We start from the raw sequence: 21,778 nt of genomic DNA on the forward strand, positions 1-21,778 counted from the left end.
TTTCTGATCATTGCCTTATCTTTTTAACGTTTAATCCCGGATGTTAGGCATCTTGTGATTTGTAGAACATGACATGGGTGTCATTTATTGCTGGCTGTGCATTTTGATTGATGTCAGAATAATTCTAAGACTGAGAGAGGCAGTTCCTGAAAGAGTTTATGAACCTCTTCAATAAATGTTCATGAACTGTGAAAAGTCAACATCGGCTTATGTACTTTACACCCACCAGTGCTTTGGTCGGTACAAAAAAAAAATGTCAGGAGAAATGTACAATAATGCCCTTTAAACTGGTGAAGAGAAAACTGTGCACATTACAAAAATCACAGCATCTCTGTGAAAGTTAATGTGCAAATGTACCAAATGCCACTTGAAACGTGGCAAGGAAAATGGCATACCATAGTGCTTTAACCTCTTGAACTTTGTATGAAGTTTGCTGTGATATTCGGCATGAGAATGCTTTCTATAGGAATACTGTTTACAGGCCTTGAAATAGGATTTTGGAGGGGCACGGCCATTTAGAAAAGGGCACTTTTTCCAAGAGGCCAGGGCACTTAAGCCAGTCAGAGGGGCACCAAGGCCACATTGGAAAGGGCATGTTTGGTGTTTATGAAAAAAGAAAGAAGAAAAACAAACCGAGAAAAACAAACAAACACACACACACACACACACACACACACACACACAAAGTGCAACACACAACAAAAACCTCTTCCCTACAGCTGTAACACATTCCCGATCTCCGCGTTTCTATCAGTGAAACAACATTTTTTTAAACAGGAATAAAACAACAGTAGGTATTGATTGAAACTCGACACCCTTAGCTTTCAGGCCAGCCAGGCTGCCATGAAACTTCAAAGCACATTCCGACAGCTGGCTGGCAAAACCACAAGGCAAAGGAATTTGCGTGCGCATGTAGATTGCTATGATTAGTCTGTGACAGACAGTTCATGACCTCCAAGAATGCGCCAAGTACGCGCGGTTTCTTCTGTTGATTGGTCTCTCTCTCTCTCCACCCCTCCCCATTCCCCAGTCTGGCACACCTTGGCATCGTGGGATTTTTCTTTTTATGCCTCCGCAACGAAGTGGCCGGAGGCATTATGTTTTCGGGTCGTCCGTCCGTCCGTCCGTCCGTCCGTACGTCCGTACGTCCCGTTTTGTTTTTGTCGATATCTCAAGAACCGTGTGGTGGTTTTACATCAAACTTGGTATGAGGGTATATCCTTGGGGGATAATACTTTGTGTGGATTTTAGGGTCACAGGGTCAAAGGTCAAAGGTCACAGGTTATTTTGTGAAAAAAAAAATTGAAATTTCATGTTTTTCTCCATATCTCGCAAATGGTTCAAGGTATCTTCATGGAACTTAGTATATATGCTTGTACTGATGGGCAGTGATTATCTAGGGAAGTTGGGGTCGTGGGTCAAAGGTCAGGGGGGTCAAAGGTCAAGGTCAACTCCTCAAAATATCACTACTTTCCTTAGAATGCAATATGCCTGAAGGTTTTTTTTTTTCTATACTTGATGTATGGCATGTATTACCCAATATATATTTTTGGGGAAGTTTCTTGCCAAAAGGTCAAAGGTCAAAGGTCAAAGGTCAAGTGAAAGTGCTAAATTGCACTTTTTCCTCCATATCTCGAAAGTAACTCCAGGTATCATCATGAAACTTACATATTTATGCATGTTCAACCTAACAGTGATTCTCTTTGGAACTGTGAGGTCAAAGGTCAAAGGCCAGGTTTAGATAATGCTATTTTCCCATTTGATACTGAAATTATACTTTTCCTCAATACCTTGAAAATTACTCAATACATAAACTTATAAAAGGGTCAAAAGTCAAGTAAAAATCATCAGTTCCCCAAATACCTGCACTCTGACATTTTAATCATTCATCCAATTGAACCTAGTTCTAGGAAAGTGAACATTCAGCACATTTGTGTCAAACCTGTCCTTTTAATATTTTGCCAGTTGTGTGAAACTGTCATCACACATTGTGAAGACATTGTACTATAGACCTATTAGGAGAACCATGCATTATGGCGGAGGCATATCAGTAGCCGTAGCGATATGTCTAGTTTTCTTGGTGAACTTGGGAGTTCACTCTTCACTACTCTATCTGAATATGCGCTGCCTAGCTAGTACATACTCGCGGCCGCTGCGCTGCGGAGGCAGTCCACTAGTCGGGGACGGTAAAAGCCGGTCGGGCGTACATGTAGGTACACGTCGTCTCGTATCTCGGAAAGATACTTTGAGTTTGAATCAGATATATCGGGACGCGAGTGAACTGAAGGTATGATATTTGAGATCAGGAAAGTTGTTCAAGCTTATTAAAGAGACTTTGAGAAAGGGCATATCATACGTCATAAATAATAACTTTCATTCTAAAAGGGCACCACGGCCCCAAGAAAAAGGGCACATTTTTTTTTTGGCCGTAACTTTGATCAAAAAACAAAAGGCATTGCGGCCAACGAGAGGGGCACCGACGGCCATGGACGGCCACCGTCGGTTAATTCGAGGCCTGTGTTTATAATATCATTTGATTCGGCACGCCGTACACCAGGATACCGGTGTAAACCGGAGTACCGCGTTGTATAGCGCCATCTCATGCCTATTATTTATAATGCGTATCCGAATTCAGATACGCCGATTCTGAATTCGGATACGGCAAAGTCGTCGCAATGAACTAGCACCATAGGTGTTTTTCGAAGTACACTTGCATGCATTAATTGATGCATAATCACAAATAAGAAAACATTTTTGTGCATGATAATACTAAAAAATATTTTGGCACATTTTTTGGTAAGCCAGGGTACAGCTCTGAAAAAAAAAAATAATTAATTCAACAAAATGGCGAATTTTCATTTGGTACCCCAGGGTACCAAATATTGCATCATTTGTCTAGTAACTGGCACTTGTTTGGATGGAATTGAAGCCGACAGCCTTTTTCAAAGCATGAATCTTTCCCCGAATTGCCAACCATTAAAAACATAACGAGTTTACTTCATGTATCATAGACAAAAATTTTCACAGGCATTTTACTTTTGTAAATTTTGGCTCCTTGCAACATTCATGAAATTTCATAAACATAAAGATTTCTGGTTTTACAGTCTTCAAGTGTGTGGCACAATATGCACTTTTATTTTCCTTGCTTTTCTTTGTTTATGTGTTCATACTCTGCCTCAGCATCATCTGCCTAAAAATGTATGCATTGTGTATCTCAGCTGTTTACTATATTCAGGGTGTTCAGACGCAAAAAAAAAAAAAATACTAGAACGTTATAGCTATAGATACCAAAACGGTATACATTTGTAGCTATACGATGAATTTACACATCTGAATGCTAACTAACGAAACGACGTATGGCAAAACATTGGTCAGAGCATCGTTTCAAACTAGAACTTGATAACGAATCAGCATTCCATCGTGTCCATTGTGCGTCTGAACGTATGGCGATCATAGAACGGTATAACTGGGCGGGGCCTAATGGGAATGCGCATGAAAGGTGACCCTGTACCTGTCACTCCATGACCATAACAGCATGCGCAATGAGAAACTGCACATCTAGGCCTATACAACGTTTTCCAGAACGGTCGAGATTAGTGTCTGAACGGTCTGTTGGCTATACGATGACACTTTATCGAGTTTTGGTATAAATTGGTTTGCGTCTGAACAGGGGGCTAGTGACAAGCAGTACCAGGTGACACATTTGATTCCCTTGGCACCTGTTAGTCTTCTTGTCATAGACAAAGTGAACACACACCAGCAAACAACAGCTTCACAGTTTTGTGGGTTTCCATCTTTTTGATGAAGCTGACCTGTCTTCCAATTTACTCCTGTCCGTATTCAGAGCAGCAACAACAAGAACAACAAAATCTTTGACAACAGTCACCTTTTCAAATGAGCAGCAACTTTTATAATGGCAGCAACTTTAGATGGATGTATAAAAGTGTCTGGAAATCTTAAATTGCTTTACAAGTGTACATAGTTCCATGTACATGTACTTGACTGTACACTTGTCATTTGCTATGATGATTTATACTTGCATTGTGAATGTTTGTAGAGCCTGTTGTCAAAAAGCCTCAACAATCAATCACCTGTTCAGGATATTGAGACAGTGAATTGCCATATTCAAGGGGAATGGGGGGTACAATGTAGGCAGGCATGTGCTCATAGCTGGATTTCACATTGAGGAAGAACTCATTTACAAGCGCGTTCCTTGAAACTGAGTTGCCGACTGCTCACATCAAAGAGCAGTGAGTCTCACCAAACATGCAACTTGTGATACATGATGCCTAAAATGAAAACAGGGTTCAGCCAGACTCTGCCTACTCGATTGTGATTAGGGCCTACAGAGGTCAAGCCATTCACATTACACGCGTGCACCCAGAATCAAGCAAAACAGATTTTAAAAACATCTTCGCACCAGGATTTGCCAGACACATGATTGGAGAAACATGATAAAAGTTTGCATTCAGACTAACAAAAACAGAAATGATCTGTTGTGAAACATGATTAAAAACACTTTTCTAAACAGTATCATCATTCACACAAGTGTTACATGAGGATACTATGGTGGGAGGTGGTTTCACGGTAATAACATGTAGGCCTACTCTTTCTTGGATATGAGTGTGGTACTGAATTACAGACCTACACAGTCTTGATGTTTCAATATTGCATGAACTTACCATCCTCCGAAGAATGGTATTAAGAACATGAATAGAGAAGCATACAAATGTGCTTGTCTCTGGTGAGAACATGCTTTAATACTGAAACCAAAACTCTTTCAGGGCCACAGTCGTATCCAAGAAAAAATACATGATGTTCCATGAAACCACCTGCTATAAGTGCCACCAGTCGTTCCATCACCGTGGAAACCTTCCGAGAGTACCAGGATACTGGTACTTATATTTGATTTGAAGCACAGACATTATTACCTCATCTATGAAGTACACAAGCATGATTACAGCCATTGTTGCTGTTTTGTGAAATCAATATGTAAGATTCTGTAGCTTTTCAATTTCTGATGTAACCGAACTTGTATTATTCTGTGTGTTTGATGTAATGTCATCTCGGACATTCCATTATTAGGTGGAGTTATTACTTAATTGCAAAGTGTTTGTAACAACCATAGGTGCTTTCAATTCTGAAAGACTGCAGTATTTTGTGTGGAATTTTGTAATTGTGTAAAGGTAAATGCAAACTTTGTAGGAAATACTCATATGAGAGCTTTGAGTGTAGATCATGTCACAGAATACCGCCTACTCTTCATGTGCTTCTCTTATTGGAGAATGCCTGTGCACAATGCTTACCAGAAATACAAGAGTATTACATGAATAAGAACTGTACCAAGTGAATTACCATGGTATAGTATACTACCATGGTATTTCGCCACTGGAACAGTGCCAACAAATTACTGCAGCATGTAATACTGCAGTAATTTAAATGTGACTGCACCTCATATGTATGACCTTATGCACCTGTTCATAAGCCTAGATGCAGTAATAATTGTGCTTCATTAAGTGTGTCATTCTTAAGTCTCAGTTAATTCCCCCAGCACTGACAAAAATAATGTGCACCCGTTGAGGACGGTTTGATTTTGCTACAACACACATTTCCCATAGACACCTGCCCGAGTATACTCGGGACTCGTCCTCAACGGGTTAACAGGTGTTTCCAATTGGTTGAAAAAATTCGCATTTTCCTGTAAATATCCCCCACTGCTGTTACGAAGTGTAAGAACATGGAATGCTACCTAGAATGGTTTTTGCATTAACATGACTGTGAATATCATTTGCAAAAGTTTATACTCGGAATGAAATATATGTATCACTTGTTTTCAAAGGCATTTCAACTGAATTAGTATCACTATATTGTGCAAGTTGATGTTAAATATCGATAATAATGTTTATCGTTCCACACTGATATATGTGCAATGTCTTTGAATTGTTATTTGTCAGGCTATGCTGATGAAGATCATGCTTACAATACAATATGTGATTTTAATATGATGTGTACTTTTTGTCAAAGCTTCCATAGACAAACAGCTTCAAGCACAATTTAAATTGATTTATTGTGTAATTTCACATTCTAAAGTATCAGATTTGATGAATATCCATAGTAAAGATAGCTTTGTAGGACATGTGATTTTTCTGAAAAAAAAAGGATTCTCTTTCTGTTGAAAAATGTGTAAACTTGAAACTATCTTTTGTTGATGCTTTCAGATATATTCCAGATATAATGTATGTATGTATTTTGTTTCTGTTCTTTCTTACAGACATATTCTGTGAGGTTCTCCTGTGTTTGTTTCCAGTCAGTGCCTGAGGCCATATTCCAGACATGATCAAAAGGAAAACATTAGGTTTGTTTTTTCATTGCCCTCTGATACTGTAAAACACAATATTTTTTCGGCATAAAATTTTCATGAATTGGAGCCAATGGCCTTTTTCACGGTATGAAATTTTCGCGAGTTGCCTCTCATGTTCAATGCATATGGTGTAAACAAGAATGTTTGCGCACATTTTAATTTTGCAAATGTTGGTTCTCGCGAAATTCGTGAAATTAAAATGCTCGTGAACATTCTTCTTTTTACAGTTGCCATCTTTGCAGTAGTACATTTGTGACCACCCAGCTCCAAATCCACAAAAAGTCACAGATTAGGATTCTCTGTAATGGACCAAAATAGTAATTTGGGTTGACAGATTCAGTTTTGGAGAGTAATCCTTTCTCTGTTGACCTACTGTCAAAATTTGGTGCTTAAAACAGAATCAGAATCGATATTAGCAGTATTTATTTAGATGGGCACCCTTTTCGTTAGGATGCAGAACATGCTTTCATTGCTAATTCAGCACTGTATGCCTGAGTCACCCTAATCTGTAAATCCTCTTATCTCCCTTTTCTATGAAACTGCATCTTATTATAAGTCTCAAATATTTCAATCACCTCTTGAATAGGTTAGGATGGTCTAATTTTAGCAAGCATTATATCATTTTAAAGCTTAGAGCTTACTCTCTTAAACTTAGTAGAAAAAAGGAAATTATTTTTACCCTGCTTTTTGTAGGTTTTGAGCTGGGCGGTCACAGTAAAAAAAAGAGACAAAAAACCTCCACAAAACTATTGATAGAAATTGTGTGCAATTGCTTTGGTAACTGATGGTAGCAGAATGAATCCAAAATTTCTTTTAAAGGGATTAAGTCTCCTCAAAGCATGTTTGGTGAGACATCAGTGCCCCACGTTGTGAATATTGTGAAAAATCAGACATTCTGCCAAGAATTTATGGATTCTTAAGATGGTGATTAATTCTGCTAGATAGGGACTCAACAGCAGTTTGAGATGCCACAGTTGTAGAATGATTTTTAAAGAAAATGCAAAATCAGTAGTAAGTTTTCATTCTCTTTAGGAAGAGTTCACATTCCCTTGACCAGTTAGTGAAATTATATGTAATGCAATTATTTTTTTTTCCATATTTCTGTTGGAGGAGCTAGGTCAAGTATTCTTCCAGTTTCATAGAAAAATTAGAGATCCTTTTCAGCTATCATCAGTTGTCATAAAATGTGCTCTTATACAGCTCTTTCAGTAAAAAGAATTTTCTTGAGTGATGCTAGTAGTACTTTGAAACCAACAGATGCAAATTGGATTGTAAACTAAAATTTGAGCAGAAATTTCGATAGAGAGAAGAAGCTAGTAACCATCTTAACGGTCATTGAGTTGAATGAAAATGGTATCCTAGAAGCTGATCAGAGTCTTGTGATTTTATTACTAGTAAATGATTTCTGTCATTTGCTGGCACTCATTTGCTTTGCTCGTGTAAGCATCATTATTTTTTATATGTTTTTCAGTTGATTTGAGTAGGTCTACACTAGAATGGCATGTTTATTTACAGTTATTTCTCACACAGCTGTCTCAAGCAAAATCGTGGAGAAAATTGTCTTTGAAGAACTTGTGCATGCTGTTAGTGATTACAAAGTTGAAAACGATTTTTTCTTCTATATATGCAAATGAAGACACAGTCATAGAACTTGTTAGCTTTTTTAGCTCACCTGAGCCAAAGGCTCAAGTGAGCTATTGCGATCGCCCTTCGTCCGGCGTCCGTCGTGCGTCGTGCGTCGTGCGTCGTCCGTCGTCCGTCGTCCGTCGTCCGTCGTGCGTAAACTTTTTACATTTTCATCTTCTTCTTGAAAACCCCAAGACCGATTTTCATCAAACTTGGCAGGTAGCATCCCTAGGGGGTTAGGAACTCAATTTGTTAAAATGGGCACCATGCCCCACCCAGGGGGCCCCCAGGGGGGCCCAAACCCCCCATAATTAAGGAATCTGTAAAAATCTTCTTCTCTAGAACCAGAAGTGATAGAGCTAAGTTAATACTATGAGTTGGTACATTGATGACTGTAGTTTCAAGTTTGTTCATGGCAGAATCAGGGGTGCCCCCCTTGGGACCCAGGGGAGGGGGGGTGGGGAGGGGTCCTAATGGGGCCTAAATTGTACATTTTCATCTTCTTCTTGAAAACCCCTAGACCGATTTTCATCAAACTTAGCAGGTAGCATCCCTAGGGGGTTAGGAACTCAATTTGTTAAAATGGGCACCATGCCCCACCCAGGGGGCCCCCAGGGGGGCCCAAACCCCCCAAAATTAAGGAATCTGTAAAAATCTTCTTCTCTAGAACCAGAAGTGATAGAGCTAAGATAATACTATGAGTGAGTACATTAATGACTGTAGTTTCAAGTTTGTTCACAGCAGATCCAGGGGTGCCCCTCTTGGGGGCGGGGGGGGGGGGGGGGGACTGGGAAGGTCCAAAAAGGTCCAAAAATTGTTCATTTTCATCTTCTTCCTGAAAACCTCTTGATGGATTTTCATCAAACTTGGCAGGTAGCATCCCTAGGGGGTCAGGATCACAATTTATCAAAATGGGCACCATGCCGGCACCATGCCCCACCCAGACGGCCCCAGGGGGCCCCAATCCCCCCAAATTAAGAAATCTTAAAAAAATTGGGTCCCTATTGTACATTTTCATCTTCTACTTGAGAATGCCTGGTCAAATTTTAGTAGAGCTGTGAATAATTTAGATTAGTGACTGCTCGAAAGGTAAACTTGCGATACTCAGGTGAGCGCTAGACCCGCGGGTCTCTTGTTTTTTCTTACAGTCCCTGTACAATCCAAAGTCATTTGGACTTACTGTTTCTGCCAATTTCAAAGGAGACTGCATCTTTCTCAGTATATGTAAATTTGACAGACTGCCAACTGAGGGATATTTGGTGTTTGTGTTTCCATGAAGTTTGGGTTTTCCATGAGCGTAGCGATGATACTCCCAATCCAAATTAGAGACTCTTTCCTGAAAACTTTGACTCTGCATGACCTCTTTTGACCTTTGTCGGAGAGAGAGAGTGAGAGAGCAGGAGAGAGAGAGAGAGAGAGAGGGAGTAAATTTCACTTCAGGTCAAAGTACAGTATGTCCTGCTGGGTGAGGAGAAAACTCATAAAATCCATCTTGTTCCTGGTATAATGATTGGAGTATGTACCTTTGGTTGTGAGGCGAGTTTATTGGATAACAGGTCCCCCCCCCCCCCCCCCCCCCCCTTGATGAGGGAGGGGAGAAAAAAAATCTTGCCTGCCCCTCCTCTCAGTGCACCGTTCTCAAAATATGCAATTTGTGGAGAAAAATCCACCTTGATGTGTTGTTTCTGGTAAATACTTCAATATTGATAGGCAGTTAATTTCTACAAGTGTGCCTTCACTTTCAGCAGTTTGAATTCACACAAAAATGAAGAGCCTATTTCTGGCCCAAGAAATTTTCGTGATCTCATAATGCAGCTCATTCTCTGTCACACTAATGGAACCTGTATATTCGGGCAAGTGCCTATGGGAAATGCAGGTTGTAGCCCGCCCTCAACTGGTTAATAGCCAAGAGCCTTTTAAGCCCTTTTTACACTTGTGTTTTTTAACCCCGTACTTTCTCTTACCCAGGACTATCGTTAATCCTGTACCAATTTTTTCAGCTTTTTACACTCGCCAATAAATCCCGTACTAAGCTCTTGTCCCGGGCTAAAGAGAAAACTGACCTTTTTATGCAGCTGTCATTTGTATGACGCACCTCTTGACCCCCGGGATCTGGATAGGTGCATCAAAGTACCAATGTGCGTCATACCTTTTAGGTACCATAACGTACTGTACCCTCCGTCACAAAAAGTGACACACCTCTATGAGACATTGACGCATTAACCAGTCAAAATGGTGACGCACCTCTTTGTGAAAATGACTGACCCTTGACGCACATGTTATTCGCGGTACGTACCAGACTGGATGTCCTAGTGCAGTGGTTAGTTTTTGTTTTGTACGCGAGCGCTGTAGCCTGGCGCGCTTCCCGACGGCTAGTTTTCATTTTGCATGCGTGCGCTATATATTATTAAACCTAGGGTATGGCGCGCTTCCCGATGGCTAGTTTTCGTTTTGCACCCTAGCCTAGACTATATGGCTCGCTTCACGGCGCGTACGTTTGCGGTTTGTTTTTTTTTTTTTTTGGTTGTTGATGTGTGTTTGTTTGTTTGCTTTTGTGTGTTTCTGTTGCCTTTAGGCGTGGATTAAAGATTGAAATTTGATTTCATGCGTATTTATTCATATTTATTTAAGCACGGTAAAAGCCCATTTTACATTGTAGATACGTGGCTGAATTACAATGGGACCGTGTGTATGCATATTAAAAAAAACAATTAAATAGAATATACATATATGAATACAAAATAATATCAAAGAATAAAGTATGAATAACATGGGAAATAAAATGCATAAAGTGTTAAGAATATTAAAGATACAAGGTAATTGTAAATATTTAAATGTCCAAACAGTAGGCCTACTTTCTGAATATTATTCAGAAATTTGTATCAACATTTATCTATAAATACAAGATAAATTAATACTAGTTGCAGTGGTGTAGACAGGTCCTTCACCCGGGGGGGGGGGGGGGGGGGGGGGGGAATTTCCCTATAGCTGGGTCGTATATATATCTATCCATATATATATATAAACTCGGTCATATTGTAATTTTTATAATAATTTTGATAATCATTTGAATACTATTGTTTGATTTTTGAACTGGCATGCAATATTACTATTTAATATAGTTTTTGATCAATCTTTCGATCTGGGGGGGGGGGGTGAATGTACACACCATCCCCCCAGCTAAAATTCTGGGAGATGCATCCCCCATCCCCCCTGCTATCTATATGCCCCTGACTAGTTGACAATATGAAATCGAATTTTTGAGATATGAACAAAAATGCGGAGGAAAAATAGCAATGAAATATAATATGAATACAAAGTATTAATATCAAAGAATATTTATATTAAGAAAATGCAAAGCATATGAGAAATAAAATACATAAAGTATTTTAGTAAAGATACAAGGTAATTGTAAATATTTAAATATCCAAACAGTAGGCCTAGGCGCCTAGGCGTACTTTCTGAATATATTCAGAAATTTCTTTCAACATTTTAAATATGTTACAAGATTCCCAAATACTAGTTGAAAAAATTAAGAAATCGAATTTTTGAGATATGAACAACAACAAAAATAAAAATGCGTAGGAAAAAACCACTTCAACTTCGAATGACTTCGAATTTCTCAAAACCGTTCCTTAGTTCATGGACATCCCATAGAAACGCGTGTTTTGATATACACGTTGCTATGGCATGTCCTCGAACTATCTAGTTTTGCGAAACTACGGCCTGGCCACAGTAATTTTTTCCGTAACCTTCCGCCTCCCCTGGCCTTCCCCGATTCGAAAACAGCTTGATTGAAGCCCCTGCCTATTTAAACACAAACCTTATTAAACCCTAAGTTAGGTACATGGATTATATGGCTAGTGTTTAAATAGAATTTACTATTTTAAGTTAATATAGGTTTTAATAGACTCTCAGTAGTTCCATAATCGTTTGTATGTGTCGATCGGCAGGTTAAGGTTACGGAAAAAATAATCGCGGCCTGGCCTCTGCCATGCCTCGTCTTCTGTATGCGCATACATATGTACGCCTGTACTGTATACATGTACCACATGGTCCACATCACACACATGGTTTTGCTGCAGATTCCACGGTCGACGGTCGATGCTACACTACAGATTACAATGAGAGCAATTGAAGGATAGCAAGCTTCGCGATGCCGCGGGCGTGTATGTGATGATTTTAATCACAAATTGTGTTTGGTAGTGTGGTTTTGGAGCAAATTTGTGCTCAAACTTTTTGAAAAGACCTTTAGTCTGACATCAGATAGAAAAAGAAGACATACGAAAATGAAGTGAGTATCAGTATGTTATAATAAAACTGAATGAAAATTGTGTCATTTTTGCGTTTTCAGGAGCCGGTGATTTCGGCCGGCTCGCGATCGCGAGTTTGTTCTATTCTGTTACGGAGGGATACCATGCAAGAAGCCTCGCAAAATTACATGACGGTCCTATTAACGAACCTTTTGACACACTCTGGTTAAATGACCGACTATGACGCACATATGGGTCAGTATTGTGACCGACATTTTGCTCCCATGACGGTACCAAGCGTCATCAAATTGGTGGTACTTGACGCGACCATGACGCACCTTTCCCGGGGGTCAAGAGGTACGTCATACAAATGACAGCTGCATTACACTCGTATTTCTTAGTCCCGTACTTTGTGGGGTTCGGGCTTCATCTCCGTCGCTTAACCCTGGATTATCGGTGGGGCTAGCCCACTTTGGCAAAAACAAGTATAAACAGAAAGTGGGCCAAGAAAAGTCTGGTACCAATGGTGGGGCTAAGAAGCCCCCCCCCCCCCCCCTTAGCCCCACCGTTGGTATGGGATTAAGCAAAAATTTGCAAGTGTAAAAAGTGCTTTAGAGATTGGTGTGGGAATATTTTCATTCTATTTTCGAAACAACATTTGGGGTATGAGAAAAATACGGGAAGTGGTGCTCTCTCTACAGACACAAAAAAAGTCATTATAATGTTGGCAGTGCTGCCAAGACAACCACATTTAGAGAAACTGATACTGTGGTTATCAATCACATGCCTTTATGTGAGGCTGTTCTGCCAGATTATGCGAGCTCAAAGTGTGATCCCCCAGCTCATTTTATTGCCATGGAGAATTCCAGGCCCTGACAACAATGACATTCCTTGGCCCTAGCCAGCAAGGTCACAAATTGCAGGGCTCGTATATCTCAAGGCAATGTACCAACTTTTCAACATACAATGAGTGCAATTTCCATGGTAACAGCTGGGTAACAACCAATCGGCTGTGAGTATTTTTAACTGTTACTATGGCAACTGCAATTATTGTAATCGTATTACTCAAAAAATTTGATAACTATTGGGCGCAAAGTTGATTGCAGTAGGGGAAGGATTTCCTTATTCTGGCCACGTTTGATATGCTTTCAAAGGACACTGGTGCAGTATGTTTCTTTGACACTTCAGTCATAGAGTTTTTTTTTTGTTGTTTTTTGTTTTTTTAAGTCTGAGAATCCCAAAAGGATCCTCTAAGAAATTTGTGCTGTTTGCCAATATAGTCTCATTTTTAGGTTGCAATATGAAATATATTTTGGTAAGGCCCTTTCAATATGTGTTTGAGAAATCAAGTATGTTCATACACTGTATATGTTTTAATCATGAATGACATATTTCTCAGCTTTGGGGTGCTTGAAATGTAGAGGTACTATCAGATGGCTACTCGTTCTGAATTATTACCTCCGCCAAGGGAGGAAGTTATGTTTTCGTTACCGTTTGTTTGTCCGTGTGCAAAATAACTCGAATAGTTGTGAACAGATTTGGATGAAACTTACAGAAAAGATTGAAAATGACACAAGTAACAGATGATTAAATTTTTGGTGGTGATCCTGGAATTTTTACAGATTTTATGAAGGATTTTCGATATTTTGGCAGGTTGGGTCAATGAACTTGTGAGTTCAAGCTGCATATTTTTGAGGTTTTCATGCGCACACTATTAAAAATGCGTGCTCTAGTATCTGCTAGAGCGAAGTGCACCGCGCAGCTGAAAGTTGATGACGTAACAAAAGGCTTCTACATAGGTTCCTATTGGGAGAGTGGGCTAATTTCAGCATGCATACATGTATGAGTGGAAATCACTGATCTCTATGGAAGAACAAGATCAGTGGTGGAAAAACCTGCTTGGTGGAGGTCTGTGCTCATAGATTGCTTTTCTAGTTTTTTTTTTTTTAGCTCACCTGAGCCAAAGGCTCAAGTGAGCTATTGCGATCGCCCTTCGTCCGGCGTCCGTCGTGCGTCGTGCGTCGTCCGTCGTCCGTCGTCCGTCGTGCGTCGTGCGTCGTGCGTAAACTTTTTACATTTTCATCTTCTTCTTGAAAACCCCAAGACCGATTTTCATCAAACTTGGCAGGTAGCATCCCTAGGGGGTTAGGAACTCAATTTGTTAAAATGGGCACCATGACCCACCCAGGGGGCCCCTAGGGGGGCCCAAACCCCCCAAAATTAAGGAATCTTTAAAAATCTTCTTCTCTAGAACCAGAAGTGATAGAGCTAAGTTAATACTATGAGTTAGTTCATTGATGACTGTAGTTTCAAGTTTGTTCATGGCAGAATCAGGGGTGCCCCCCTTGGGACCCAGGGGAGGGAGGTGAGGAGGGGTCCTAATGGGGCCTAAATTGTACATTTTTATCTTCTTTTTTAGAACCCCATGACCCATTTTCACCAAACTTGGCAGGTAGCATCCCTAAGGGGTTAGGATCTCAATTTGTTAAAATGGGCACCATGTCCCACCCAGGGGGCCCCCAGGGGGGCCCAAACCCCCCAAATGAAGGAATTGTTAAAAATTTTCTCTAGAATCAGAAGTTATACAGCTAAGATAATACTATGAGTGAGTACATTAATGACTGTAGTTTCGAGTTTGTTCATAGGAGATCCAGGGGTGCCCCTCTTGGGGGCAGGGGTGGGGGGGGGGGGGGGTTGGTTAGGAAGGTCCAAATGGGGGCCTGAATCGTACATTGTCATCTTCTTCCTGAAAACCTCATGATAGATTTTCGTCAAACTTGGCAGGTAGCATCCTTAGGGGGTCAGGATCTCAATTTATCAAAATGGGCACCATGCCCCACCCAGAGGGCCCCAGGGGGCCCTCAATTCCCCAAATTAAGGAATCTTTAAAAATTTGGGCCCTTATTGTACATTTTCATCTTCTACTTCTGAATGCCTGGTCAAATTTTGGTAGAGCTGTGAATAATTTAGATTAGTGACTGCGTGAAAGGTGAACTTGCGATACTCAGGTGAGCGCTAGACCCGCGGGTCTCTTGTTTGTTTTTTTTTTCAAGTCTGAGAATCCCAGAAGGATCCCCTAAAAATGTTGTGCTGTTTGCCAATATATTCTCATTTATAGGCTGTGATATGAAATATATTTTGGGAAGGTCCTTTCAATATGTATTTGAGAATTAAAGTATGTTCATGCACTGTACTATATAATGTTTTAATAAAGAATGGCATATTTATCAGTTTTGGGGAGCTTGAAATGTAGAGATCATACTATCAGATGGCTAATTGTTTTGAATAGTATTATTACTATCATAATGTCAAAAAGTAAGTGTAGTCAGGGAGATTAAAGGAGGTGGAAACAACCTCCCAAATATAGTATGGTATTTGTGTGCATTTTCCTATAGGCCTACATTGTTGTTAGATTTCTTTTTTTTCTTTTTTCTTTTTTGGTTCTGATTTGGAGACTATAGACCTACATGTATAGGCCTACTTAAGAAATACTAATATGAGGAATTCCTTCAATTCATTGCACATGTATTTTTAGTTTCTAGGGGAGAAAGAAAAAACACCAAGATTATACAATGCCTTTAAATTCTCGATGTGCTTCCCCATGCTGCCCCCTTGGGCAAAGGTTTACTAGTAATCTGTCCCTTGTTGACTGTTGCTAATGCAATCCTGCTTCTGTTATCAGATAAGGTGTAACTTATATTACACATTTGTACAGTGTATATATGTGTAGATTCAACTGGAGCACCTTGCAGACCAGATGAGTCACACAGAACAATCTGCAGTTACCAAAAAGTGCAACTATGGTCAAATTTTCATCATTTTCTCAATAGCATTTCATTTTATGCACTTGTCAATGTAATGACTCACCCCACTACCCCCGGACATGGGTGCGTCATTTCCTCGTTTGGTCCGTCAAATTTGTGACCCAGGTGTTCGTCATTTTACCAGCTTTGTCCGTTAAATTTTTGACCGAGGGGTGCGTCAAAATCCCATCATTGTCGGTCAAATTTTTGACCAAGGGGTGCGTCATGGTACGTCACTTGGCTATGGAAAATAACACGCATTATTTTAAACCGAGGGGTGCGTCCTGGTACGTCACTTGGCTATGGAAAACTGCACGCATTTTTGCACGCTACCAGTACCGGATACACGTAGCGCGAGTGAAATTACAGTGAGCGGTGTCCCGCGGCAAGTGAAAATCAAATTCGGGAAGTGTTTTGGAATAAGAGGGAAAAATGCTTGCCAGAATCTGGCAAGCACAAAATTTAAAAGCCACCCTTTCTCCTTACATTTTCCCTCCAACAAACCCATGGAATCTGTGGTGACAAAGGCGAATTCTTGACAGTAAAAGAAGCAGCCACCAGGCCTCGAAATAGGATTTTGGAGGGGCAAGGCCATTTATAGAAAAGGGCACTTTTTCCAAGAGGCCAGGGCACTTAAGTCAGTCAGAGGGGCACCAAGCAGAGACTCCAACTCTCCCGTTTTCGACGAGAGATCTCCCGCCGAAAGCCCATTTTTGCAAAATCTCCCGTTCTCCCGATTGAGATTTGATTTCTCCCGCCCTGGCTCTGTGTCTCCCGGTGGAAAGGATTTCTTACTTATTACTATCGTGTGTTGAAAAAATATGCCTTAAAAGCACCAGAGAACATCTAGAACCCTAGAACCTTCGCGCTTCGCACACATCAACTTGGAGTCTCCCGTTTGCTAGGGGTTTCGGGCGGGAGAATCTCCAGATCAGAAGGTGTTTTTGGTTGGAGTCTCTGACCAAGGCCACATTGGAAAGGGCATGTTTGGTGTTTATGAAAAAAGAAAGAAGAAAAACAAACCAACAAAAACAAACAAACACACACACAAAGTGCAACACACAACAAAAACCTCTTCCCTACAGCTGTAACACATTCCCGATCTCCGCGTTTCTATCAGGTGAAACGACATTTTTTAAAACAGGAATAAAACAACAGTAGGTATTGATTGAAACTCGACACCCTTTCAGGCCAGCCAGGCCAGGCTGCCATGAAACTTCAAAGCACATTCCGACAGCTGGCTGGCAAAACCACAAGGCAAAGGAATTTGCGTGCGCGTGTAGATTGCTATGATTAGTCTGTGACAGACAGTTCATGACCTCCAAGAATGCGCCAGTACGCGCGGTTTCTTCTGTTGATTGGTCTCTCTCTCTCTCTCCACCCCTCCCCATTCCCCAGTCTGGCACACCTTGGCATCGTGGGATTTTTCTTTTTTCTTGGTGAACTTGGTGTTCACTCTTTACTACTCTATCTGAATATGCGCTGCCTAGCTAGTATGTACTCGCGGCCGCTGCGCTGCGGAGGCAGTCGAGACGGTAAAAGCCGGTCGGGCGTACATGTACGTACACGTCGTCTCGTACCTCGGAAAGATACTTTGAGTTTGAATCAGATATATCGGGACGCGAGTGAACTGAAGGTATGATATTTGAGATCAGGAAAGTTGTTCAAGATTATTAAAGAGACTTTGAGAAAGGGCATATCATACGTCATAAATAATAACTTTCATTCTAAAAGGGCACCACGGCCCCAAGAAAAAGGGCACATTTTTTTTGGCCGTAACTTTGATCAAAAAACAAAAGGCATTGCGGCCAATGAGAGGGGCACCGACGGCCATGGCCGTCGGTGGCCGTCGGTTAATTCGAGGCCTGAGCCGCAGAAGAAACTGCCTGCAGCATGCCATTTTCTGCTCACGGGATAGCCCGACCAGACGCGCGACGCTGTTAGCTGTGCGAATCTCTACGTACAGCGACTAGGCTGTATGTAGTTACTCGCGGGAATGCCGTGGCGTGGTGTGTACCTGCGCTGCAGCAGTATGCATCCACCGCACTAGCAATGGCCACGCACACACAGCGCATCTGCACACATGTGATTGTCATGTATGGATTGCATGCACAGAATACATACTACTGTACGGAATATCGTAGCAGCAGCGTGATGTACGGTGAATGACGGTACGGTGCTTACAGGGCCATGGTAAGGGAAACTTGCCGAAACTTTTACAAATTATGTTTACGAACCAAAAGAAAATGAAATTGTGTGAATAAAACGTATGCAAAATTCGTTTCAGTATTTACGAGGGTGCGTCAAATGTACCGGGGATGTCCGTCAAAAAAGTGACCGAGGTGTGCGTCACTTTCAACGTGTTGTCCGTCAAAAAAGTGACTGTGGTGTTCGTCACTTGCAGCGTTTTGTCCGTCAAAAAAGTGATTGTGGTGTCCGTCAAAAACCCCGTGTGGTCAGTCAAAAAATGACCATGACGCACCCATGTCCGGGGGTAGTGGGGTGCGTCATTACATTGACAAGTGCATTAGAGAGATGTCAGACTGAAGAATTGTGTACTTGTTCTATAAAATTGACTTGTTTGAAAAGAGTGTTGAGCTGGACTCGTGAAATGTGTATCCAAGGGCTGGTTCACATTGCAGCATCAGAAAATTCATAACATTTCAATGACAGTGTTTAGGCAATGGTGCCTAAAAGCTTCCTGAAACAGAACCAGGAAAATGGCTGACTAGAAGGAAAAATTTCTTGCTAAATTGATTTTGTGAAGTTTTTTTGTGCCATTTGCAAACAGACTGCTTACTGCAGAAAAATTGCAGTAATTGGCATGTTATTTTAGAACCTTGTATGTTTGCAATCCTTCCTATGGCCACACACTTGAAATACACAGCTTCAGTGTAGCTGCCAATTTTTTTTTTATTTTTTTTTTTGATGTCACAGCTGTAGTAATGTCCAGTGGACGGCCAAGCTGAATCTGCATACATTATACATGTGTATTATGATGGCCCAAAATTTTGGATTTTCCCAATTCTGCAATTTGTTGTTGTAGTGTGTATATATGGAAAGCTCAAACATATTGATTTATGAAGATGGTGATATTTCACAATAATTAGAACAGGTGTCCAGTTACCCTCTCCTTGGATCTTGGTTTAAATCAAAAGCTCTCGGTTAGTGTAGCCATAGGAAAGATTTCAAACACACAAAGAGAGCCAGGGGTGCTGGTGACTGGTGTAGTGCCATGGGAGAATTCTAGGACCCGAACAACTTACCATCTCAGAGGATTTATTGGTTGTCATGGAAACACAGTAGTCTCCTACATAATGGGGCACCAGTTATAGGGTGCTCCTGGGAATTGTTTAGGCTTTGAATATTAACCACTCGCTGTGAATGAAATCAGATTTTATCATGTCTTTGTTTTACTTTGGTGATTGGGTGAAATTTGCTCTCCTTGACTTGGTGACATGAAGACAATAAGTACTGCTTGTCAGATTAAACTTTTGGAGATTCTGAGCAAGATATGGTACACAGAACAGATTAACCTGACTGATATGAAGATTATACCATTCATTGATTTATCTGTTGAGTCATCTTTTTCAGGCAGATGAGCTTTTGTAGTCCATTATATGCATATTGCTGAAATTTAAGGCTGTTGTATACAAAGAAACAATTAAAAACTCAGTATAAAAAATATGGACTGTAGATGATGGATATGGAGATTCTTTCACAACATTTTGAGTGATATACTTTCTCAGGAGAGAAAAAGAAACTTAAGGTTGCATTTCTTTTCAACTATGGGTGGGGTGAGCAACCTCAATACACCCTTTCCCCATTAACTTTGTCATTATCTGGCAACCTGCTGATATACCTTGCCATTGCCGTCAGATGCTGGTTCTGCCAACTTATGCGAGAGTTCAGTCTTTATTCGTATTTGATTATTGTCAGCATTCATAATTGAGGACCATGTACATAAATGAGGAAAAATTGTGATGTAAACAAAAACTGATTCTATGGCGAGAGTTGCTCGGCAACTACAATGCCAGTAGCAATCAGATGCAGTGCCAGAAAATGCACACCTCAATGTTATTTGTATCAACTAGAAATGGCATTTGATGTCATGATTTTCAGTTGTAAGCCCATGTGGCAAAGTCAAGATGTCTGTCACATGACTTCCACATGATGTTTAGATCACTCTACATGGCAACATATGAAATATACTGCATGGCATCTAGGCTAGTGTTACATTGGTTATGTGCAGCAGACTGTGCATGCAAACGGCACATATGTGTATGAACATTATGGTGGCAAAACCCCATGATTTCTCTTCAGATGGTGCCTCAACATTGCAATGTTTTTGTTGTGGTGTAAATAGATAGGTCAGTTATGACATTTTTTTTTTATGCCCCGAAATTACCCCAGTGAGAACAGGCCGTCAAAGAGTACATTGTGTGTGCATTCTGATGTTATTTTTAATAGTAAACTTTAAAGTTTCATCTTTTGGCAGATGCTGGGGAGGCGAGGGAGGACCGGTTCATGCTCCCTGGTGTGGACTTCAAGGCCAAACTCATCGGCATTGAACCTGTAGCAGAGGCCAGGGGGGACAAGATGTGTCTGGATGCTATGATCAAATTAAAGGTAGCCATGGCAACGAGAGTGATGATGATGATGATGATTTGCTGTGATGTTGAAGATGGTTGTGATGATGACAGTGATGATGGTGTGTCAGTATGTGGTATGATGGCAGGGATAGTATTGATGAAAATGATAATGATTATGTGTGTAACCTGATTGAAGGATAATCAATTAAAATTATAATTATGTAGATGCAGATGAATAATGTGTTAGTGGTGATGGTGATAATGGTGATGATGATGGTAATGATATTGGTAGAAGAAATTATGGTTTGAATGTTATATATTGCAAAGACTTTGCTGAAAGAAGAGATGATAATAGAGATTATGAAAGTGATGATGATGATGATGTTGATGATGATGTTGATGATAATGATGATTGATGATTGATGATGATGATGATGGTGATGATAATGATGATGATGACATCAGGAGTGATGGTTAAAATGAGGATGAAGATGAAGAGGATGAGGAAGAAAAAGACAAGATGGAGTCGGAGGGAAGATGAGATAAATGCTAATCTGAATTATGATAGTGAGGATGACAATTTGGCATGAATAAGATGCTTATAATAGCATTTTCTCATGAAAATGAAAAAAGTGAGAGAATAGATTTGAAAGAGAGACAAAGGTATGAAAGATAGTCTATACCATTCATTGCATATAAATGCGAGAAGGTCTGCGTACTGATTTCAAAACACATTTCTTCTCATTGACAGTATCTTGTCAAAACCAGTGGTGAACATAAGCCAAGGATTATCATCAACGTGTCCATAGAGGGCGTTCGCATCTTGGATGAGAGAACGAGGGTAAGAGCAAGATTTCTGTAGTGGTGATTTTCCCTGAATTGACTTAATGCAACCTACCTTTATAATAATCTTAAAGCCTACTAGTGTAGGTATTTATTGAGAGATTTTGAAAATAAAATGTTTTAAAAAAATTGATCAAACAAAAATGAAAATCGTCTGATTAAATGAGAGAAACGTTACTCCTTCAGGAGACCAACATCACTAGAATTGTGACCTGGTGCAGTGTTTCATGGATCTATTGATGCAGAGTCACATGTGTGTGTCTCTGCCTTGCATTGTGCATTTTATCCACTCAGAACAAC

General features: G+C 40.5%; 1 protein-coding gene across 1 annotated transcript in view; it reads left to right on the plus strand.

Annotated features, from left to right (window-relative positions):
• LOC139728119 (uncharacterized) overlaps nucleotides 1-21,778 on the plus strand; it is an 88,329-nt gene that overhangs the window by 11,748 nt on the left and 54,803 nt on the right. The window contains exons 2-4 of the mRNA XM_071639078.1: nucleotides 6,272-6,355; nucleotides 20,542-20,672; nucleotides 21,387-21,476. Coding sequence (XP_071495179.1) covers nucleotides 6,334-6,355; nucleotides 20,542-20,672; nucleotides 21,387-21,476 — 243 coding nt within the window. The 5' untranslated portion in view covers nucleotides 6,272-6,333. The remainder of the gene's footprint in view (nucleotides 1-6,271; nucleotides 6,356-20,541; nucleotides 20,673-21,386; nucleotides 21,477-21,778) is intronic.

Source organism: Diadema antillarum, unplaced genomic scaffold (genome assembly GCF_040938485.1).
Source record: "Diadema antillarum isolate AM-2024a unplaced genomic scaffold, OU_Dant_1.0 seq00000166_RagTag, whole genome shotgun sequence".
In the NCBI taxonomy this organism is placed as follows: domain Eukaryota; kingdom Metazoa; phylum Echinodermata; class Echinoidea; order Diadematoida; family Diadematidae; genus Diadema; species Diadema antillarum.